Below are 24,986 nucleotides of genomic sequence, written 5' to 3'. Positions count from 1 at the left end.
CAAACAGACTTTACTGATGTGATGTCACTCGACCCCCCTATGACATCTTCTATCACACTTCACTACTGCAGCGCTGAGGAACAGTGCAGTTCAGATCAAGATGATTATGATGATGATGGGGTTTTATCCAAAGATCTGAGAGCATGAGTGAAAACGCTTGTTTTCTGATGGACCTGCAGAGAAAGACAGAGTCTGGTTCAGTCTGATCCTAACCTGTGACTCCACGGCTCAACCTCAGACGGCCAGACGGGGATGGCACACATTTCACTAAGAATTCTGATTGATAAAAACATTGACACCATGCAGCTTCACCATCTAAAGAAGCAGATGACAAAAATGCAGCAGGTTTAGTTTTGTGTGGACACTGATGTAGTTAATGCTGCAGCGGCCATGTTTTCCCTGTGTTTGTGTCTGATGTGTCTGTCGACCGCTGGAGTCCTGACGGTGTTCATCTATGTGCCCACACACAGTCCTCCGAGTGTATGACAGATATTATTATGATTCTGCCAGTGAGAGTTTGCTGATGTATAATCTAGCGTTAAAGTAAATCAGGCACATGATATTCAGTTTGTGTGAAATGACAGGCAGATGTAAACTCATTTAAACTATTAATCTCAGTGAATCAGTAAGGTAACAATCCTGATTTGTCCTCATTGCATATGTGATTATCAGTTCATACTGGCTTCAGTAGTGTGAAATGAACAATGCAATGTGAATAGTGCAGTTATTTCCTCACTTAATCACCCGTCAGTCACAGTCGTCTTTAAAACAGGCTCCAGTCCTGTCTTTGAGTCTTCCTCAAACAAGCTGTACCCCGAGCACGTTTCCTGAACACCCTCTGCACAGCCACTTTACTAAAGTACTTTAATGGTAAAATGAATTTTTGCTCAATAATGTTGTTCCTCTAAGGTGCTGATGTAATATTGACAGCTAGTGGCTGAATTGAGTACTGCAGTCCACATTCACAGTATGCACACAGGAATCTGATTCCAGAATTCACAACCTATCCTCCATGAAGAGATACACAGATAAAGGTCCACTGTGCAAATGTCCTTTTGATGTTTTATATTTTTTTGCAAGATAAAACTACATAAATAACAGTTGTCTTCAGGGGGATGTAATAAAGCAATCATTCTGTCACAGTCAGGAGCAGAGCAATCGCCAGGAAAAACAGTAATTACAGTAGTAACAAATGAAAAGATTCACACAAGAGGAAAGCAACATAAAATAACAAACATTTAATGAAATGAAACCGTTTGAGGCATGTTCATCTCATTTATTGCCAGACAGACGGTTCTTCAACATCCAACTCCAACTGTCTGTGGGAGAGAAAAAGGGTCCCAAGTTTTGTAAAACTGTAAGAGACGCTCAAGTCTTCCAATGGCATGATGTCCAGTACACTCTTGGTCCACTGTGTCTTTGTTGGCAGCTTTTCAGGAATCCACTTCAGCGTCTGCAGTAAATAACAGATTATGATGAGCTGGACCTTGGAAGAAGAGCTCCAGCTGTTATAGGAGAGAATCCCTTCAAAACACAGCTCCGGATCATTTCCTGAACAACATCTGACCAGAATCCTTAATATTACAACAGTCCTCCACTTTACACTTTACACAGGTCTTTGAAAATGTTTTATTCCAAATGTCTTCTCATTTAAAACTAAGCAACTTTATAACCCAACAAACAATACTAACGAAAGAGTAATGTTCTAGCCACGATCTCAGGTCTCAGTGTCACAGACTCCAGGAGATATCTCTGAAGCTCGCGCTCCTCCATCAGACGTCAGTGGATCAGGTTCATCTTTAGGTTCTGTAGCATCCACAGATACGCCGGGATCTCTTCTGCCAGGACCAGCTGTAATTCAGCGGGTGTTTCGGTGTGACTGTCTTCAGCTGGGATCTCTCTGTGGTCACAACAGGTTTAGGAGCTCTGCTGAGGCACTACATTATCATCATCAAAAATTGGGTTCAGAACCCCCCCCCCCCCCAAAAAAAAAACAACAACAACAACGTCCTAATTTAAGGACTCCTAAATGTGTGTTTGTAGAGTATTTCACAAAGCACTAAAATCAGCTCCTAAATCTGCTGAAAGTTATGGGAAGATAAGAGTCACTGAGACCGATCACAAACCATGGCTGTTAAAGTAAACCAAACATTTCAGAAATAATTTGTCTATAATAGAATTATGTCCTCCTTTTCATGTACAAATTTGGCAAAAGTAAAGTCAGATTTAACTAACATAACAAATACATTTTGCAAGATTGACCTAAATAAGCTTTATATTTGTATTACTATATTACTAAATTAAAATATTAAATATATTTTATCTTATTTTTAATCTTGTATTTAAATCGAAATGTTAAACCTAAATCTGAATATAACATTTAAATCTTGTATATATATATATATATATATATAATTGTCCTAAATATCATTCTATACATAAAGGTGTTTTTAACAGTGATGTGAACTTTAACAGCTCACTAAAATACTGATCCAAAAAATAACTTTATTGCTTTAAGTTTAATATTTTCAATAGTTCATATTCATTTGGAAAGTTTATTGTTGCTAGAGTAGATTATATTAGGATAGATTATTTGTTTTCCAGTAAGCTCGTCATCAGTGAGTATGGAGAAGAGGCGGAAGTTCGCTGGAAACAGCAGCATGAGGTTACATTAATAAGAGCATCGTGATGTTGGTACAGAGGAGATTCGATCTGTTTTAAATGTTCTGCTCAGATATTATGAAGAATCTCATAGGTTTTCAGGGAGCATATGTGCATGTTGGTGTATGGAGGGGGTGATTCCGATACGGGATGTTTACCGGACGCACATCAGCGCGAGCTTCATCACGCCACGGAGGAGAGGGCCACGCGGTCACGTGATCACGAGGAGTCCCGGACAGGAGACATGTCCGTGCATCTGTTCAGCGGCGCTTCAGCTCGAACCCTTGAATCATTGCCCGAGACACATTGCGTCTGTTCTTCAGTCGAGCTCCTGCAGCGCCCCGCGTCAGCACACAACGCTCGCGTCGCGTCGCGTCTCGCCGCAGGTAGGTACTGTACTGTATGACCGCTGCGGCGTTTTCCTCCTGATCACTCGTTTATTATGCTCCCCATATTAGTTCAGCTCTGAACTTTGAGTACAGTTAGTGACTAGGGTCGAGTTGTGCTGGTTTCGCCCGTGTTTGCGGTAAGCATGAAGACGCACGGTTTCTCCGGTATTAAAGCGTGCTGTCACGCGCTGTACCGTTCATTGATTTCAGCATATGTGCGACGGACTGAAATGACGCATAGGTGTCAGCCTGGGCCAGGGGGTCAACATGTTAATGTACAGAGATGTCCTTATATCACCATCATTTAAAGGGACAGCTCACAGTTCCCTAAACATGACTTTCTGTTTTAGATGAACACAGTATGAGAAATTCTGATCAATGTGCTCGCTGCTCTTTTACACACAATAGCTGTGTCTGAAATCACTCACTCGTTCACTCATTCACTGCTCCCTATATAGTGTAAGGCAGTGTAGTGCACTAAATCAGAATGAAGTGAGCAAATTCAGATTGTGCTGTACAGTGTTCATCAGAGAGCACAGGAACATCTCTCCCAAACACAGTTTTGTGCTCGTACAATGGTTTCACAGCTCCCTCGGGCCACCATTCAGTCTACATTACAATGAATACACTACATACAAGTGATTATCCAATATTATATAATCATGCACCATCTCTTGTTAACAACGACTCCACTTCAGTAAATTAGTAAAACATTAAACTGAGTTAATGCCTAAACAATATATTTTATTTGAACAATGCATGAAAACAGAAATAATAAAGATGTAAACAGCATCTCTCATTCAAACTCATTCGCTCCCGCTCTCGCTCTCCGCATTGGATTCTGGGAAATAGTGCTTCAGCGAGTGCACATCGGGTCTAGATTCTAAATCAGAGAGGATTGTGGGTAAAAATAGTGAATGAATGTAGGGAATGAACTCGTTCACTCAGAATTAAGAGAGTGCTACAAAATGGCCGACAGCCGATGTAGTGCACTATATAGTGTATAGGGAGCGGTTTCAGACACAGGTAATCAAACAGTGAGACAGTAAGCAGGTAGAAAAGGGCTACTTTTACTACTAGTTCTTTAGTATCCCTACCCTTACTTCACCACAAACAATTTGAATTATATTGTGAAAACTACAGTTCCTGTGTGACATTTAAGATCATTTTTTAGAGCTTGGTAGTTTTAAAACCCCAAAATGAAATGTTTGTCATTAATCACTTACCCCCATGCTGTTCCAAACCCGTAAAAGCTTCGTTCATCTTCAGAACACAATTTAAGATATTTTAGGATGAAAACTGGGAGACTTGTGACTGTCCCATAAACTGCTAAGTAACTTACACCGTCAATGTCCAGAAGGTTATGAAAAGCATCATCAGAATAGTCCGTCTGCCATCAGTGGTTCAACCGTAATCAGTGGCGGCTCCAGACAATTTTGATTGGGGGGGCAATGGGGGGGTCCTGGTCTTTTCAAGGGGGGTCTCATGAAAACCAACAAAAAATACAGTGGACATGGCTAATAACTGCATATTTCTGCTACTAAACAACAAAAACACCTTTGCAATGTAAACAAATGACAGGCTGCATTTGTTATTCATATCCTTCACACTGCACTTTCATGTCAGGTATATTATGCATTTTTATTGACATTGATATTTTTACATTTATTTCCAGATAGATATTATTGAGTTTACAGGCTAAAGTGGTCTTGCTGTTGTAAACACTGTTGCTATTGTAGAAAAAATATTTGCATCACATTTAAAATCTGAATTGTTTTTATTTTTATAATGATAATTCAGAGAATGAGAAAATCTGAATAAGCCTTACCAGTGTTGTGATAATTATTTTTACGTGTTAAAAATAAAAAAGTACTGTAATATAACAATAGTTTAGTCAAATAACATAAAGACCAGACCCTTCGATGCCTGTGAAACTTTTCTCCCTCAAACAGCACGCTACTGTTACTTCTACACTACAGGCTACACACAGCAATATAAACAACGTATCTGCGTGTTCTCACATCACATCGTTCTTGTAAAATAATAATAAGTAAATAAACACCAAAATCACTTCGCTGAGAATGAAACACCACTTACCAGCTGCCACGATGTTGAAAATATCCTCTAGCAATTAAAAAATGCGCGTGCAGCATGAGGGATCTTCCCGGTTGGATGAGGTCGTAGTCAGGTGAACGGTCATCATGTTGGTCATTTTATTTACGGCTAAATTATTATTAATAAATTGTACTAATATTATGATTGGGCGTGGGCAGGCATTCACAAAAGTTTATGTTATTACAAAAAAAATTGAGGAAATTTTGCTTTGACAAAAGGGCACTTAAGGGGCAAAGGAGCAGGTGCTCAAGTGAACCGGTTCTTTCGGACAATTCGATCAAATAAACCAGCTGAAAAAAAAAATGGTTCACCGGTTCTTTTGCGCTCGATGTAATGCCGTCATTGGCGATGATTGCCCTTCATTCAAGCCTTTGGTTTACCCGCGCTTATAACATTAGCACAGAATCAGTTCAGAATCAATCACCAAAAGAATCAGTTCGGTTCAGATGCGCTCTGTGTCAGTCTGCTTCACGCTGAATCACGCATGCGCAGTTATCATCAGCTCATCGGTTCTCGAATCGGACGCGTCCGACAGAAACGGTTCTCGGTTCAGTGTATGAATAAATGTCGAAATAATTATTATTTATTATTGTTCTGCGTAGTTTGAAGAGAAACATTTTTGGATCTTTATCCCGAATATATATATTTTTTAATCAGGAAGAGGCTGGGGGGTCAAATGGGGGGTCAAGGCATTTTTTGGCAGGGTCTTGAGACCCCCGAAGACCCCCCCTGGCGCCGCCGGTGACCGTAATGTCATGAAGCGACGAGAGTACTGTTTGTAAGTGAATAAACCAAAAATAACGACTTCATTCAACAATTCCTTTGTCACCAGTCCAGGGGGGGCTCCTGCCAGTTCTCTCGGGGGGGCACATATTTGCTCGATCAATGAGGATAGTTCACCCATTCAACTGATAAATTAACAGCTAGTTAAAGATGTAAAGGGAACTGAAATACTATAGTATTAATTAAAAATAAACTGACATTAGAAATCAATCTATTGCTCTCCTTATGTTTTTAAATGCATGTTAACAGAAGCAGCAAATGAAGACTGACGCCAGGACGTGGTTTTCCAAAAAAAAACTTTACTTTTATTTCAGTTTAATAAGTAATAATTGAAGTCACATAAATCACTGTTTACACAACTCGCTTATATTACTGCTCATTTATATCACATTCTTCACTTACATTACACTGCTTACTTAAATTCCTCACTTACATTACACTGCTCCATACTATCCATATGCATCTTTGCTCTTTCGTGTTTTTTCACCTTCTCTGAGAGATGATGCACTTCGGTGACACCTGTAGTTGTCCATGCAATGTCCGTCATGCTCTCGCGATGTAACAAAATGCAGCTGTAAATTAGCAGAATAAAGCGTCAGCTACTTCGCAGCCTATTAGCCTTTTTCTCTGCTCATACCACTTCCTCGAAAATACTTGTTTATATCACTTCCCGCCCTTTGTAGATACTTGTTTGATGTTTAAATTTGGTCTTGGTTGTCCTAATTCTTTAATTGCCAATTTATCCTACAACGAATGAATGGTATTTCTTTCAGTGACACGATATAATTAATCTACGCTGAGGTAACGTTCGCCGTGATGTTGATCAAGTTCAGCTGACAACTGAATTTGCATAGCTGTCCCCGTCTCTACGTTTTTTTTTTTCACATTTGATAAAGATATTAAAGTAGTTTTAAAATTTTTCCTTGTTGTTAAAATTAAAAATAGTTTTTAAATATTATTGGATGTCACTGTTCCCACCAGTAGTTGCACAAGTTAAGGTTACGCACGATGACGAAAGCATGTTAGGGCGAGCTCTTCCGGAACTCACTGAGATTGTATTGCAGTGGCTGCAGTTCGAAATAAAAGATCTTTGAATGGAAGTCTATGAGAGCACTCTGGGCGATTCACAGTTTGACAGAAACCACCCAAAAAGGGGTGATGCTGATTTGACTATTTAGAGGCAGCAAAAACAGTCTAGAATAGGGAAAGCTAGCGTAACACTGTGGTTGAATGTAAAAGAAAAAAAATCCCTCCCTTTCCTTTGGTGGTGTGTCGCCCAATCGCCCTAATGGAGAAACCGCCACTGCACCAGTCTCCTCTGTGTCTCTCCACATCACAGTATGCTGCGTATGCTCTTCTGTGTCAGCCGCTCCACAAGGATGCGCTGTTTTCTTTCAAATCAAACCATAAATACACGTAGAAACAGTGGCGTGGCTTATTCCTCATAGCTATGAGGTGTGTGCAGTTACCGTACTGTATCAATGCTATATCAGGATAAAACCGTGTATTAAAAGCTAACAGAAGCACTAGCATTTACAAATAACAGCGTATCAAAAAGTATAAGACACCAAACAAAAAAAAAGTCCTACCTATAAAAGCCGTGCTTGCACAGATTCTGCACGATCATCTTCATTAATATCCTCTGCTTCTCAGTGACGCTCAAACTGATAAACGATATTAACGACGTTTACCATACAGCCGGAGCACATGCCACTGATGAGAGGGGCGGGACGTTTAGACACCCACTGGAGGAAGTGTAGCCAATCACAACACACTGCGCTAGCTGACCAATCAGAGCCCACATGTATTTCTGAGGGAGGGGCTTCATAAAAGCAGGAAATGACCAGCGTGTTTCTCAGAGATGGGACAGAGTGGTGTGGAATAAAGGTAAATTATGCGCTTACTGCGCTGTAAATAGAAAAGCATGACAATGTCACAGCTAAATACCTTTAAGTATTTTTTATTCCGCCATGTTTATCACTGACTTAAAGAAAATCCCGAGCTCCCCACTGGTATTTACGATATTGTGGTGGCGTTCATGTGCATTCAAGTCATAAATACGATCTATACGAGATGACTTGACTGCACCATTATTTCCCAGAGTGGGGATTGTGGGAAGTGGAGTCTGGGAGGATGTGTAGATGGAGTTCTCTGGTGGTGAACAGGAAGAAGGACAGGGACCCCTTCCAAGGAGCCGTTTTGATATGCTGTTGTAAGCTATAATGACATTTGGTGAAGTGATACGGACATCTAAATCCAGTCAAGACCTGCCTGGAACTACTTTAGCCATGCATTTCCCTGAAAATAACTGCACACCTTACACTGTCAGTCAGTCAATCAGATTCAAGCATTCAGCAGCCCTGTAGTGTGTGTGTGTGTGTGTTTGTGTGTGTATGCACCGATGGCATTTTTTTGGCAAATACCAATATCCCATTGCCAGTACAGATTTACAGTCATTTTTCTATAACTCACAGCATATACAAACAAAAGTCTACTTTTTGATTTTCAATGCAAAAAAATAAAATAAATAATAATAATAACAATAATAATAAAATAATCTAAGTTTCAGTTCTCTCACTTAAACAACTCTCAGAAGAAAATACTCTGTGACTGGAAAGAGGTAGAAATAACAGTTAACTGAAAATGAGTGGCTGTAAATAACAAAAGAGATGTAATTTCCCACAGCTTTTTTCCCCTAACAGTATGAAATGTGTTATCTTTCACATCAGATTCTTACATTGTTTCAGTGAATTCAGAGGAAACAGAAGCTGCTTCTGAAGGGACAGCTGATGAAGCCGAGAGGTGCCAGAAAGTCCTTTACACACAAAACTGCAAGGGCAAAATGATCTTATAATATTATTTTAAATATTTGTGAACATGTAAATAAGAAATGTTGAGAAAAAAAAAATGCAATGATATGTTTAAACATGAAACCAAACCATTAGTTGGTGGCATTATCACTGACATTATCACTGAATGTAATACAATCTGATTCATTTGCAGGCTAAATGTTTTGATGGCCAAGTTTCAGTGGTTCCCTAATTATTTTTGGGATTGAAGTTTTAATCAGGCTTTTTGTCCAGACGGGTGAGTAAAATTCCCTCTCACTTGCTCCTTTAAGACAATAAGTGAGTCAAGATGTGAGACTGAGCAGCCGGTCACTGGGCACAGGTTAAAGCTCTCAGGTCCAGTAACTTATAAAGACATTCCTGCTGAATCAGAAGTCAGATTGAAAACAACAGAAGAAATATGTCTAGGGCTCCTGCTCACCTTCGTGAACATAGCAGTAGTCCTGAGGAAGAGATGTGTGGTGACTGCAGATGAGTCCATAACTAGGATTGTAGTGATAACCACAATATCACTAAACCACACTATTGATGAGCAAACCTCAGAGGAGTGGAAGAACCGTTTTCTTTTCTTGTATCAGACTGAATATTAAACAAGTTAGTGATGATAACAATCTGTACCATGCTGATTTGTACAGCATCTCTGTAGATTTGCACTTAACAAGCCTAAACAGAGTAAAAGAGCGAGAGATCGTCTGAGCGCGTGTGAATACTAGCGTCTGTCCTCCAGGCTGGGTCATATTTAATTGGGAAAATAGGTTGTCATGCCCAACGAAAGCTAAATCTCTGTCTTTAGCATTGACTCGTAGCTGATCAGGTGAGCCGGCTAAAGTGGTGCTCAAAGGTGAAATGATTTCAGCAGAGATGTTTCTGTTGTGAAGTAATGAATCAGTGTTTTTGAGCGTGTAGTTGAACTGCAGCGACTGACGCCTGAGGGGAAATATCAATACAAAGTCTCTTATCCACTCAGATTACAACTAACATATTCATATATACATATTGACTAATGATAGTCTACCAATCTTATTGTCAGGTTTATGTTTTGTTATGTGGACCATTATTTTGTCAGTCTCTTCATTTACTTCACTTCATGTCTCAATGGTATTTGGTTTCAGTTTTTATTGTCATTTGACTATGACCTCACTAGTTATATCATAACACACAGATTATATGTGTGTGTGTTTGTATGTATATATATGTATACAGTATGTATATGTATGGCAATAATACTGCATAGCGCGCTAGGGCTGGGCTGATATATGAAAAAAATTATATCTCAATATTTAAAAAAAATCTATGATATTCGATATATATCTGATATATTTGCTTTTGCATTTAAATAATAAAAAATCTGGGGGAAATAAACTGGGATAAGGAATTATTATTATTTTTTATATAAAAGTTTTTAGCTAAGAAGTCTGTGTACTGTCTCTGGTGTAAGAGAAGCTCTGTGGCATGAATCTGTGTTCCCACTGCCTCTAAAAACCTTATACACTCTTTCTGTCTATATTATGAAAACTGGTAAGACAAATGAAAAATATTATAAAAGTTAAATTCCTATTAGTAAATCCACATTGCCATAGCCTATGTTTCTCTAGTCACACAACAGCGATTGAGTTCATACAGTGACCACATACAGTGGAGATCTCATGAAAGACCGGCTGAATGATGCATTCTTTTAGATCACTAAACTCCAGCTTGTTTGTTTTTCAGATCATCTGTGACGGCGCTTCCGCAACGAGGAGCGAGCGTTTGCGTGCACATGGTTGCCAAATTGCTCAGAATAAGCAGAACACCAGGAAGGAAAAGTATCTATGTTACAGAGAAGCTCTGATTCGGGGATTTGAACTTATGATATCTGGCATCCGCACTCATGAGAGTTCGTGTAGTAGAGGAGTGCAGAGCAGTGCGCAGTATGTTCCCTTTTTGGATGTTTGGCACATTCTTTAGGGAAAGGATGCTTGAATTTGAAATATTCAATATTCACGATATTTTCTAAATTTACATCGTCACCATAATTATTCCGATATTATCGGTAATATTCGATATATCACCCAGCCCTATAACACGCTATTGAGCAACTCAAAATTACTGCAAGGAAATTTACTCACCATGACAGCCCTATCCAGAACAATAAACTGCTATATTATGTCTGTAATATATGTTGTAATGTAAGGCAACGCTACAGGGAGCCAGGACAGCTGATCTTCCTCTCAGTGGCAAACCACATGTAATACTTTTCTGGACTTTGACAGTGTGACTTACTTGGCAGTCTATGGGACAGTCACAAGCCTCCTGGTTCACCCAAAATATTGTGTTCTGAAGACAAACAAAGCTACGGGTTTGGAACAACATGGGGGTAAGAGATTAACAACAAAATGTTAATTTTGGGGTGAAGTATCCCTTAAACTGTAAACATAGGACTACAAAAGATATATTAAGAGGACAAAAAATAAAATAAAGACAGTGGGGATTGTGGGTCAGGAAAATATGTGATAGAATAAAAGAGCCAAAGTTGATTTTTGCAGAGGTAAGAATGAATACCTGAAGTATTTAAGTGTACATATCAATTTTTGTTATAGTCATTAAATATCATATTTTACTGATACAAATAGAGTTGTGGCTGTAGTGTAAATGCTCCTGTAGTTCCCTTTCAAGGAATGCTATGGGGGAAACCCTCGTCGTGACCCATGTCTAAATTATACATTTAAAAAAACTCCAACAACTTGTTGGCCGGCGACAGCCCATGACATCACTACTGGTATGACTATAGGATAAAAAGGTATTGAAAGAGCATCATGGTAGCAGGTTTCTTTAAGTACCGGTGGTACCGAGTACCGTCTCAACCCGGTTCTTGACGCATACAGCGCTATGATTTCCGTGAAGCAGAAAACGCGGACGGAATCTTAAAATCCAGTCATGAAAATGAAATTTACATTTTAATATGGACAGTCACAGAATTTTTGTCAAAGTTAGATTAAATTAATCAAATCAAATCTCCATATGGACCAGTATCTGTTAAAGTTGGTTGAAATCTTCTGTGTGTCTCTGTGTGAATGAATGAATGGTTTGTTTACTACATAGACTGATAGAGGACATAAATACATAAACTACAACACCAGAACTGTTCTGAGTCACTTCACAAGCATTTTACCGTTTCATTTGAGTAAAACCAGTGTCAATTTAAAGTTATTCACGGTAACCCATCAAAATAAAAGTTCATTTTTACATAAAGGCATTGTGCTGGAAATATTACTATTATTTAGTAGAATGTATGTGATACTGCTACTACTGTTGAAAAAAAATTATAAAAGTTTTAAAGAAATAAATAACACAATATTTCTTCCATGTTTTAATTTTAATAGCAAATCCCCTTTATTTACCAAAAATAAAATGTGTTTAAATTTCATTAATTAAAAGCCAAATTAAATTTGGTGAAACTTGTATACTGTTTTTCATAATTATATTACTTGTAGAAAAACTTTAAACACAATTGTTAGTAAGTAAGAATGGCATTGGTTTTATTTTTAGTGATAAAAAGTGTGTGTGTTTTTTTTTATTAGCATATTTTTGTGTTTTGCTTTGGTACCGAAATTCGTACCCAGAACCGTGGATTTTCACTGGCATCAGTACCGTGACAACACTAGTTTGAAGCATGCTTTCTGTGGTAAGAGCGATCTTTATCCTTATATTATGGTGAGTACTAGCAAGGCGTTTAGACGATGTGTGCATCTGTGTCTGCGTTATTTGACACCTGATGAAACACATGATCTTTGCATTTTTCTGTTTGGGAGAAGAGCACGCTCACAATGTCCTCAGGGGGCAATATGCATAGACTGTGAGTGTTTTCCGATGAAAAAGATCCGCTCTCGTTTTTCTTTCATTTTGAGGAAAAGGGGGCAGGCATCTGCTACCCGCGGTTCAGGACCCACCGCTGCTGGAAGAGCAGGAGATGTTTGAGAAGTGCAAAACAGCTGAGGTTGAGCCTTCCCAATCCACCTGCTCTGTTTATGAGGAGCTGTAGGAAGTTATGGAATGAGCCACGGCGAGGCTTGACTTGCCATGGAAGCGGACCAAGAAAGTGACGTTGTGTCTTGATGAGCGTTATCTTTCTGATCATAACTGTCCAGCTCAGGTGAGCCTTCCTTTTCTTCCTGATCTCCTTATGGAGATCTGCTCTCCCCTCTCTGTCAGACATCTACTTCGAACACTGCTAAAGCAGAGATGTTAAATTCATTTAGGACACTTACCACCCTGGTAACTCTCTTTTCATTTTGCTGCCATCTGGTAAGCGCTTCTGTAGCCTGATGGCTAAACCCGAGAGACTTAGGAGGAGCTTTTTCCCATCAGGCTCCTACACTCAAACTCAGTCTCTTAACTTCTACATGACTTAAATTAATTCAGATAGTTAATATACTGACATTGTCACTTGCATACAGCAATATCTGTAAATTTTATTTATTTACTTTTTTACCTCTATTGCTGTTATGTTAATACCCTGTACAGCCTGTTTGCACATTATTCTCTTGTACATTCCTGCTCATCTTAATATTTATTGCTGCTGGAGTCACAAACCAGGTGTTCGACTTGCAGTGTTTATCTCTCTCGTCGATGTTGTATCCAGCCAGTATGATTGGTTTCATGCTTTCTGGATCATGCGGCCAGGTCACAGGCTTCTGCGGGTGCCTTCTTGATTATCAAGAAGTCGTGGCCTAATGGTTAGAGAGTCAGACTCCCAATCGAAGGGTTGTGAGTTTGAGTCCCAGGCCGGCAGGAATTGTGGGTGGGGGGAGTGCATGTACAGTTCTCTCTCCACCTTCAATACCACGACTGAGCTGCCCTTGAGCAAGGCATCGAACCCCCAACTGCTCCCCGGGTGCCGCAGTATAAATGGCTGCCCACTGCTCCGGGTGTGTGTTCACAGTGTGTGTGTGTGTGTGTTCACTGCTCTGTGTGTGTGCATTTCGGATGGGTTAAATGCAGAGCACGAATTCTGAGTATGGGACACCATACGTGGCTGAATGTCACGTCACTTTCATCAGGCCCCCGCCCGACATGGCAAGAAACTTCCTGGATGTCCAGGCTGGGCTTCATGGTCACCAGGACATCCCCTCTGCTGAGGTATCAAGTGGGAAGTATATGTGGCATTTGTGAGAGCCTTCTTGTGTAATGCTGTCTCAGGCAGTGCTCCACTCACCTCAGAGAGTTATCTTTGAGCTTTGGATCAGTGCTTCTGTAGACACATGCTTGGGAAGTTCTTAAATCCATGCTATGGTAAGTGCACACGCTAAGCATTGTGCACTTTCTGATATTCACATGATGGTTAGTGCACACACTGAGCCTCTGCGCTCTTTCTGAAATCCTGTATGGTAAGGGTTAACACGCTACTCATTCTGAATTCTGAGTTCTCCTGTCACATGAGAGTTGAGTTCTCAGTTTTTCCCAGTGCACATAGAACCGGAAGCATCAGGTGAACTGGCCCTTCCTCTGCCTCCCTGATGTGTTGAGTTTTTGGTTAAATTGTAGTACACTTACCCGTTGATCTAGCAATCATGCTGTAGATCGAGCCCCCCTCGTTTGAGAACTGGGTGTTATTCTCCCTCAGCCGGGTAACTTCCTACTAGCCATCAAGCACTGAACCTTGCTCCTGACTGTCTCTATAGGAGACACATTGATGTGCAGTGAAAGGTCGAGGCTGTGGGACTTCCTGAAATTAACAGGTTATTTCTTTTGTTGTTCAGTATACAGTCACAGAGCAAGGTGCTGATGTTGAGTGAGCTCAGTTTCTCTGTGAGGTTCATGAGGATTGATTGTTTTGAATGATGAACTAAAGTCTATTAAACAGTATTCTGGAATAACTGTCTCTCTCCAGAGCACATCTTCATAATTATTGTTGTGAGTGCCACAGGGCACTAGACATTGATGTGGGTCCCAGTGAACGTTTTTGTAGCCTGTTTGATGGTGGATTTGAAGCAGACAGGAATGACAGCCAAGTTCAGGGAGTTGTAAAAGTGTTTAGAATAACATCAACCCATTAATCTGCACATTGTCTCAGCTCACTGACAGGTTCATGACTTCACACTGTGTGGATGTTACTGCTGCAACTAACGATTACTTTGATAACACACACACATACATACTATTCCACATTGTGCTCAATGTCCTTCAAACAAATGTGGCAACAGAATGCTATGAAAACATACAGTGCTTAACAATTTATTGGACCACCTGTCATAATAGAGAAAACACAGATATTTTAGGAATCTCTCAAATAAAATAATACTTGTAATTTATTGGGCAAATAACAAACCAAAACAACTTAAATAGTATTCACATAATAACAAAAATGGCTTTCTTTCTTTTTTTGCTGAATTTGGACATGTACTGTGGGCAGACACGATTAATCAATAATGAGAATCGTTGTTGATGATTTTTATTATACTGTAGATAATAATCGATTTTATTGATTAGTTGTTGCAGCCCTAGTGGGCATGATATAAAGATGCCATTATGTTAACAAAGCCTTGTGGCCTTAAAATAAAATCTTAGAGCCACAACATATTTCATTGTGATACAGCAAAACTTCAAATATCAAAAGAATCAAACATGTCCCCTGAAGCTACAGTTCTGCTAAAACACAAATGATCTTTTCACGAACACTCTTATGCCTTAGATTTAGCATGTACTTGCTCAAAAATCCCAAACCTCTTGAAGCCTGCTCAGTGACATTACCTTATGATAAAATAGCACCCATGATGTTCTGTAAGATGCAGCTATTGAATGTGCATATGTGACCTGAAATCAAAGTTTCTTTTAGGTCGCGGGAAGAATTTTGATGGACCGCATGAAGATAATTAAAAAGCGCCTGTCCATGAGCTTGCAAAGTGTACGGCGTGTGGACGAGAGTCTCTCAGAGCTTCCTGAACATGCCGGACTGGATGAGCCTCCCTTGTCACAAGACAGTGGTGAGAACAAGCTTTTACATTAACTGTGCATACAAATACATTCACACAATTATTCTGTACACTGAATATTGTTCACACAGATGCATGAAAGGATGTTTTAAAAAGGACACAAAGTGTGTTGAATTCTTACAGTTTTAGAACAACACTTGTTAATTTGGGCACATTCACTATGTTAACGACACCGCTTTTTCCATTTCACCATTAGGCATCATTAGACAACATGGTGGCACATAACACCAGCTTCTAATAATTTAATTATCTTGGATGATGTTGATCTAATCATCCAAAAAAGTCAGTATCGACAGTCAATATTGTCCAGTTGTTTGGACAATATTGAATTGGTCAGTATTTTTGCTACAGTATATTTGACTCATTAGGCATAGCTCAACTTCAAGATGTTTTATCTGTGTAAAACACTGCAATAAAACTAGATAAGACAAATGCAGAGTAGGTCTATTACTAGGCCTGGGCGAAAAATCGATTGAATTAATTAATTCGAATTTTTTGTTACGGGCGATTTAAAAAATAACTAAATCGAGTTTTTGTGTAATGGTGCATTTTTGGCTCCCCGGAGCTTCCGTAGCGTTAGTTTCACACGAAACAGCAAGCGACAACATGGCTACCGGTGAGAGTGGGAAGTTTGTTCCCAAGAAAGGAATAAAATGATCAGTTGTTTGGAACTGGTATGGGTTTGCTGCGACAGACGTGAAGCAAGAGACCCCACGCTGCAACATTTGCCTAAAGCCCATCGCAGTCAAAGGCAGCAGCACCACAAACCTATTCCAACACCTGAAACAGAGACATCCAGCCGAATATGAAAAATGCCAGTCTCTCCGAGACGAACAAAACCGCAGTGACCAAAAAAAACATAGCTAAAAAACAGCTAACTGTAGCCGAATCCTTTGCACAAGGCATCGCATATGACGGGGGGCACGGTGGAGAACAATCACCGAAGCGGTCGCTTTGCATATAGCCAAAGACATGGTACCCATATATACTGTGGAGAAGACGGGTTTATTAATTTGATTAAAACCTTAGAACCCAATAATGAGCTACCCAGCCGCAAGTACTTCAGTGAAGTCGCCTTGCCCCAGCTGTACCACAGCACACGAGAGAAAGTCAGCAGAGAACTGGAGGAGCTGTCCTTTTATTCGGCAACAACCCAACATGTGGTCCAGTCGGACTATGACACCTTATATGAGTTTAACGGTGCATTTCATTAACAATGCGTGGGATTTGTGGAGTATTTCCCTCCAAACGTCATACTTTCCCGAGGACCACACCGGTGAGAGACGCTCTCGACTGCTGGAACCCGTCTGAGAACCGTCTATGCTGCATGACAACGGACATCGGCACCAACATGATTAAAGCCCTGAGAGTGAACGGATGGCCAAACCTCCAGTGCTTTGGACACAAACTACACAACGCTATTGGTAAGTCTAACAATAAGTAAAATAAAATATTACATTTTGTCAGCGCACATATTATCCCCATCCAAATTGCAGTCAAGCTAGATGACGCTCGTCTTTTTTTCCTTTCTTCTTTTTTTTTTTTCAGTCAGCCAACCCAACATTTAGTCAAGCTGACTAGACTACAAAAAGACGAGTGTCTGACTACTTGACTGGGGTTCATCCACCGTTTAAAACGTTTAAGTGCTGTATGTAATATTTTTTTAACTAGGCCTAGCCTAAAAAAAAAAAAAAAAAAAAAACAATTCGGCAAAAATGTTTCAATATGGCATGTCCATTTAATCTGTATTTGATTCGTAAAGACAGTCGAATGGATTATTTTATAAAAATGGATTCAAATTTCTCCACAAACTGCACATATGCCTATAGTAAACAAAAATGATATTTGTGTAGCTGCAGTGTCTGAGTTTTGGAATGACAAAGTTATGTAATACAGAAGAAAATGAATCATTTTTAAATGGATGTAGACTGATATTTATTAAAGTCCCCAATAGTGATGTATGTCTTTGTGTTTTATTCTTTATCATATAGAGAATGGTGTTAAGGATCCCCGCATAGATCGTGCAGTTGGAGTTTGCAAGAAGATAGTCGCTGCTTTTTCCTGCAGCTGGAAGAAAAGAAGAGAGCTGGGTGTAGCTCAGTCAGAGCTTGGCCTTCCCCCTCATCAGCTAACAACAGAATCCCCAACCAGATGGAGCTCCGCCAAAAGATGATCGAGCGATTCCTGGAACAGGAGAAGGCTATAGCCCGTGTCCTGGGGTCTGATGTTAAAAGCCGCCATCTTGTGCCCTCTTGGAAAGACATCGAGGTTTTGGAGTCAGTAAACAAGGCGGTTAAAGCACTCCAAGACTTTACAGATGCGCTATCAGGGGAAATGTATGTCAGTGTCTCATACATCAAGCCTGTTATCCATCTGTTCAAAACCAGTCTTTTGCAGCCTGAGGACAACGACACAGAGCTTACCAAAACAATAAAAAGGAACATACTGGGATACCTTGTTGACAAATACAGTGATCCTGTCAAGGATGAGCTCTTGGACATGGCCTCTCTGATGGATCCAAGGTTCCGGACATCCTACATCGACCCAGACAAGGTGGAGAAAGTCAAAAGAAGAGCTGTCAGTGAACTTCTGTCTTTCCCCGCTGACAAGAGCACACCACAGCCTGATCCAGTAGTGCAGGTGGACCAGGAAGAGGCAAGGACTCAGCCGTACCCCAAGAGGAAAAGAACCTTAGCAACCTTCTTCAAGAAGAGTGTTGTTGTGCCAACCTCTGACCAGTCGGAAGAAGCTAAAATAGAGACTGAACTGGTAACCTATCTGCTCTTGCCAGCGGCAGACCCTGACACTGATCCACTGCAGTGGTGGAAGAGCAACAAATCAAACTTCTCAAGGCTCAGTCACCTGGCCAAGAAATACCTCAGTGTACCTGCAACAAGTGCCCCATCTGAGAGGCTTTTCAGTGTGAGGGAGGAGTTGTCACATGCAGCAGAGCTTGCCTCAAGCCAGAGCAGTGGACAGGCTGATTTTCCTTGCCAAAAATGTTTAACAGTTATTGACAGCAATTTAAGCACATATCTCATGTTCTGCACCTTAACCAAAATGTGATTTTTCTTTCCTGTTCATACATTTCAAGGAAACAAATGGCATGGTTTATTTTTTTAAAGCAAAGTTTGCACTTTATTAATTTCAGTTGGAGTTGATGTATTATTTATTTTTCACATTTTGTACTCTGTTATTTTGTGTTTATATTAGTATTTTACCCAAGACAGAGGTGTTGCCTCTTTTTGTTGTTATTTAAAATTCTATGCAAAGTGCAATTAAAGACAGAGTATTTTTTCTGTTTTTGGTTTGAAAAATTTTATTCTGCTAAGAGTAAGATGCAGTGCATGTTCATGCCATGTATCCCTGTATGTTGTTGCATTGTTTGGGCTAGATACAATGAAAGATGTCACTGTGTATTTTTCCTCAGATTTGAATGTATTGTTAATCCTTTAGAAAGAGGTGCTACTCTCAAGGTGAATGTTTGTCTCCTTTTAGTCTAGACTACAAAGTGTGACTTAAAACACAACTGGGACTTTGATCCGGGAAAAAATCGGAAATCGAATAAAAAAGAAATAAATATTTTTAGGCCATATCGCCCAGCCCTATCTATTACCTAGCATTGTTAAATTGTTAAAGTTAACATTAGCTGTAACTCTGATGGTCCTCAATTAGTCACAATGAACGAATGAGACATTTTATATAGCACTTTTATTTTCTATTTCTGTACACCCCAAGAGCTTTACAATAATGTAAGGGGGTCTCCTCTCAACCACCAGCAGGAGGCAGCATCCGCTTGGATGATGCGACGGCACCAGTGCGCTCCCCACACACCAGCTACAGGTGGAGAAGGGAGTGATGGAGCCATTTCAATCAATGGAGATTATTAGGAGGCCATGATTGACAAGGGCCAGTAGAGGGAATTTGGCCGGGACACTGGGGTTACACCCTTTATGAAAAGTGACATGGGATTTTTAATGACCACAGAGTGTCAGGATGTTGGTTTAACATCTCATCCGAAAAAAAGAGTGCCTTTTAAAACATAGTGTCCCCATCACTATACTGGGGCGTTAGGACCCACACAGACCACAGGGTGAAACACCTCTTATAGCAGCAACCTAGTTTTCCCAGTATGTCTCCCATGCAGGTACTGACCTGGCTCAACCCTGCTTAGCTTCAGTGGGCACTCAGTCTTTGGCTGAAGGGTGATTGTGTCCTTTTTACTGTTGCGGCATTGTTGAAATGAGTAAAAAATCCACTAGTGGTACACCACTAAACACTGATATATGATTTGTTCACTGATATGTTCAAATGGGGTTAAATTGGTTTTTGACCAATGTGTGTTTTGTCCGTCATTAGAACAGTGCACATCGGAGGCAGTAAGTACATCACAAAACATTTTCATCAACATAGAGGTACATCATTTTTTCAGCCTGGTTCTCAGAAGAGAACCTGGAGATTTGGTTTGGTCCTCACACTGCAGATAGCGTGACCCATTAAATATAACTAAAAAAAAAATCATAATAGTTATAATATTATTGCACTTTATTTATTTTTAATTTTTTTAAATAAAATTATATTAAATAAATTAAATAATAGTGTGTGATAATATTATTAAAAATAAAAGGCAGTACTAGTTTTAAATACAAATACATTTATTTTATAGTAAACTTAAAAATAAATGTTAATATTTACTACTACTTTCTTTGCCTCTTTAAGAAGAATCGCTTTATGTATTCCCTAATTTTAAGTAGCTTTGGATAAAAGCGTCATATTCATCATATTTCTTTCATCATTTCATCATATTCAAACTTTAAATCTGCAGGCTTTTATTTTGGCGGGTTGGCAAGGAAGTATACGCGCTTCTGGATTTAGCACCGCTGCTGATCAGCATCAGTAGATGAATGCCACAGTTTTGCATTCTGCTTTGAAAAGGCAATGAGATAGACTAGATTTATGATTTCAGGTTGAAAATAAAACTTATATAGTGGAGTTTGTGATCTAAAATGGTAACAGCTGTCAACCATGTCGATATGCAAATGCTCAGTCAGAACATATGTATATAACACATTTTTTATTTGTTCACGCATGCGGACTTGTGGACCACTTATGTGCACCCCTGGTTACAAAGTTCATTGTAGCTATAATTCCGATTCCAAAAAGTTGGGACACTGTACAAATTGTGAGTAAAAAAGGAATGGAATAATTTACAAATCTCATAAACTTATATTTTATTCACAATAGAATATAGATAAAATATAAAATGTTGAAAGTGAGACATGTCATGCCAAATATTGGCTCATTTTGGATTTCATGAGAGCTACACATTCCAAAAAAGTTGGGACAGGTCGCAATAAGAGGCCGGAAAAGTTAAATGTACATATAAGGAACAGCTGGAGGACCAATTTGTAACTTATTAGGTCAATTGGGAACATGATTGGGTATAAAAAGATCCTCTCAGAGTGACAGTGTCTCTCAGAAGTCAAGATGGGCAGAGGATCACCAATTCCCCCAATGCTGCAGTGAAAAATAGTGGAGCAATATCAGAAAGGAGTTTCTCAGAGAAAAATTGCAAAGGGCTATTGTAATGGAAATCACAACATGGGCTCAGGAATACTTCTAGAAAATGCCATTTCATCTGGACTAAAGAGGACAAGGACAACCCAAGTTGTTATCAGCGCTCAGTTCAGAAGCTGCATCTCTGATGGGATGGGGTTGCATGAGTGTGTGTGGCATGGGCAGCTTACACATCTGGAAAGATGAGCTCCATCAATGCTGAAAGATATATCCAAGTTATAGAACAACACATGCTCCCATCCAGACGTCGTCTCTTTCAGGGAAGACCTTGCATTTTCCAACATGACAATGCCAGACCACATACTTCATCAATTACAACATCATGGCTGTGTAGAAGAAGGATCCGCGTACTGAAATGGCCAGCCTTCAGTCCAGATCTTTCACCCATAGAAAACATTTGGTGCATCATAAAGAGGAAGATGTGACAAAGAAGACCTAAGACAGCTGAGCAACTAGAAGCCTGTATTAGACAAGAATGGGACAACATTCCTATTCCTAAACTTGAGCATCTTGTATCCTCAGTCCCCAGACGTTTGCAGACTGTTATAAAAAGAAGAGGGGATGCCATACAGTGATAAACATGGCCTTGTCCCAACTTTTTTGAGATGTGTTGATGTGTTGAAATCTTATTTTCCCTTAAAAACTTATTTTCCCTTAAAATTTTATTTTTTCTCAGTTTAAACATTTGATAGATATGTCATCTATGTTGTATTCTGAATAAAATATTGAAATTTGAAACTTCCACATCACTGCATTGTTTTTATTCACAATTTTTACAGTGTCCCAACTTTTTGGGAATCGGGTTTGTATATGGGAGTTCAGATTTTCTATTTGTGTAACACATTTGGCCAAAATCTCATGATATTAAAGATAAACCGCTATGCACAGGATATTAAAAATGTACAAATTATATTGGCTACACCTTGATGGCAAATGCTGTATAATGTATAATGTTCATATTTACAAAGATGCTCTTTCTGCTGCCAAATATGATTTTAATTCACATCTGATTGACTCTGGATATAGTAATACTAAAGCCATGTTCTCCACTGTAAATCGTATTCTGAAACCACCTGACAGCCTTCCTGCACACCTGTTCTGCACAGCTCAATGTGATTAATTTTAATCTTTTTTCAGTGGCAAAATAAGTGCTATCCATCAACAGTTGGCCTTCTTGCTAAACCCATATTGTAATTCATTATACAGTGTATCAGCAGATTCCCCTCTTATTTTTCTTCCTTCTTTTACCTTGCCATCTGAATTAGAAATCTTATTTACAAATCTAATTCTTCCACATGTTTACCTGAACCCATACCAACTCACCTGGTAAAAGGCGGTCTTCCTTCTTTATTTTCTTATAACCCATATTATACATACCTCCCTTAGCATCTGCATTGTTCCATAATCTTTTAAAATAGTTGCCATAACCCTAATTCTTAAGAAACCTATTGCAGACCTTAACAATTTATATAACTTCCTTCCCATCTTAAATTTTCCTTTTATTTCCAAAATCCTTGAAAAAGCATTTGCAGTACAGGTCCATGCTCTCCATAGTAATAATAATTTATATGAGTGTTTTCAGTCAGGATTTCATTCTAAGCATAGGATATGGACACTGCCTTGGTAAGAGTAGCTAATGATCTGTTAATGGACACTGATGGCGGGTCCTTATCTATTCTTGTTCTGCTTTATTTGAGTGCAGCTTTTGACACTATTTCACAGAATATTTTGTTGAACTATTTTTCTGCTATTGGTATCACTGATATTCCACTCGACTGTTCAATTCATACCTTTCCAATCTTTTTCTTTTAGCTGTAGCGTCCCCCAAGGTTCTGTCCTAGGTCCTCTGTTGTTCCTAATTTATCTTATCCCACTTGGTAATATCTTTAAGGTTACGTTTATTTTAATGTATCCTTTTTACAGTGTAATTATACATTTAAATACTGTGGCACAAATCCAGTCCGTGCAATTAATCGATTAATCATTAACACACACACACACACACACAAATGCTTTCTCAGTTAAATTAAAGGGGTTTTAGTCTGAATAAAATGCTAGTAGCAGGATTATAAAATATAGATGTGATTAGATGTGATTATGAACATTTGATGAAATGAAGAGAGCGAGCCATACGTTTGAGGTCTTTTTACTTGACGGATTCCTATCCCGCACGGAGACCGCTGAACGCACCTCTTTAAATGGTTTTGTGGTACTCGATGTTGTATTTTAAAACATAATTGCAATGTATTCAACTGACATTATGGTATTTAAAATAAAATTACCCCGAACGTAACTGTGGCGCGTGTGAACCACTGCTGCTCACATTAAATCTTTTTATGTGATTATTAGTACTTAATTTGATCCTGATTCTGTTCTGGAAAATGTCTGATTTTGAATTTTTGCATTCCGGTAGGCCTATTTGTTTTTAAAAATCAAGCATACAGTGCATTAGATACAGTGCATGCGTGCATACTAGAATGAGCGAGCGCGGGTTTGGCTAGATTTATTTGGAGGATATTGCTCATGTCTCATTCGGTACAAATCCAACTGTTTCCATATTCCCAATGCATTTGAATGTTAAACTTATTTATAACGTAAACTAGATTTGCACTTTACACGCATTCGCATAAAAATGGAAAAGATCATCCTCTATATGAGAAAAAATGTCCTTGGCTTAACAGCAGAGTGAACTGGTATACTATGGTCTATTTAAACTGACTTGTGTCAGTCGACTATTTTATTTTGACAATGAACAGACTACAATGTAAGTTTGAATTGCTGGAATACGTGTGCGCCAGGCTCCGACGTGATCAAAACAGCTGAGACATGATCAAAAAACCTTTTCCACAAAAGTGTTAACTTTGATTTGTGAACACTCACAATAAAAACAGACGATTTGTGCTCTTGTAAAATAAAGCAATCAAACAGAATGCGCGTTGTCATCCTTTCCTTTCCGTGAACTTGTTTATGGAGCGCAGCCACACTTCTGTTTATAATCCGTTATCTGTAAATCAGATATATTTCGTATATTTAAAAAAAATTAAATGTATCAAAACATTTTTTTTATGTTAGGCCTATTACTTATATAGGCTATACATTTTCCTTAAACCATCCCATTTTGTCCCAGGGCTTGAGAACCTGTGCTCTTGGTTAGTTAGGTCCAAGCAGAAACATGTGAACGACGCTTGTTGTGGCGTCACCGTTAAGTGACATCATTGAACACTCCAGGAAAACGTGTTGTCAGTGTTGGTCACAGCGCCTATTCAAGGCAAGTCACCTTTATTATATAGCGCTTTAAATAAAATACATTGCGTCAAAGCAACTGAACAACATTCATTAGGAAAACAGTGTCTCAATAATGCAGAATGATAGTTAAAGGCAGTTCATCATTGAATTCAGTGATGTCATCTCTGTTCAGTTAAATAGTGTCTGTGCATTTATTTGCAATCAAGTCAATGATATCGCTGTAGATGAAGTGACCCCAACTAAGCAAGCCAGAGGCGACAGCGGCAAGGAACCGAAACTCCATCGGTGACAGAATGGAGAAAAAAACCTTGGGAGAGACCAGGCTCAGTTGGGGGTCAGTTCTCCTCTGACCAGACGAAACCAGTAGTTCAATTCCAGGCTGCAGCAAAGTCAGA

At 39.2% G+C, this 24,986-nt stretch overlaps 1 protein-coding gene across 2 annotated transcripts in view; it reads left to right on the top strand.

Moving 5' to 3' along the window:
• The first annotated feature begins 2,720 nt into the window (after positions 1-2,720).
• Positions 2,721-24,986, top strand: part of LOC128019404 (cyclin-dependent kinase 16) — a 58,901-nt gene continuing 36,635 nt past the window's right edge. The window contains exons 1-2 of one of the 2 annotated variants that reach the window (XM_052605365.1): positions 2,721-3,047; positions 15,612-15,759. In XM_052605365.1, coding sequence (XP_052461325.1) covers positions 2,787-3,047; positions 15,612-15,759 — 409 coding nt within the window. In that variant the 5' untranslated portion in view covers positions 2,721-2,786. The remainder of the gene's footprint in view (positions 3,048-15,611; positions 15,760-24,986) is intronic. The other variant, XM_052605364.1, reaches the window with a different exon arrangement.

Source organism: Carassius gibelio, chromosome A9 (assembly GCF_023724105.1).
Source record: "Carassius gibelio isolate Cgi1373 ecotype wild population from Czech Republic chromosome A9, carGib1.2-hapl.c, whole genome shotgun sequence".
In the NCBI taxonomy this organism is placed as follows: Eukaryota; Metazoa; Chordata; class Actinopteri; order Cypriniformes; family Cyprinidae; genus Carassius; species Carassius gibelio.
This window is presented reverse-complemented; position numbering and strand designations above follow the sequence as displayed.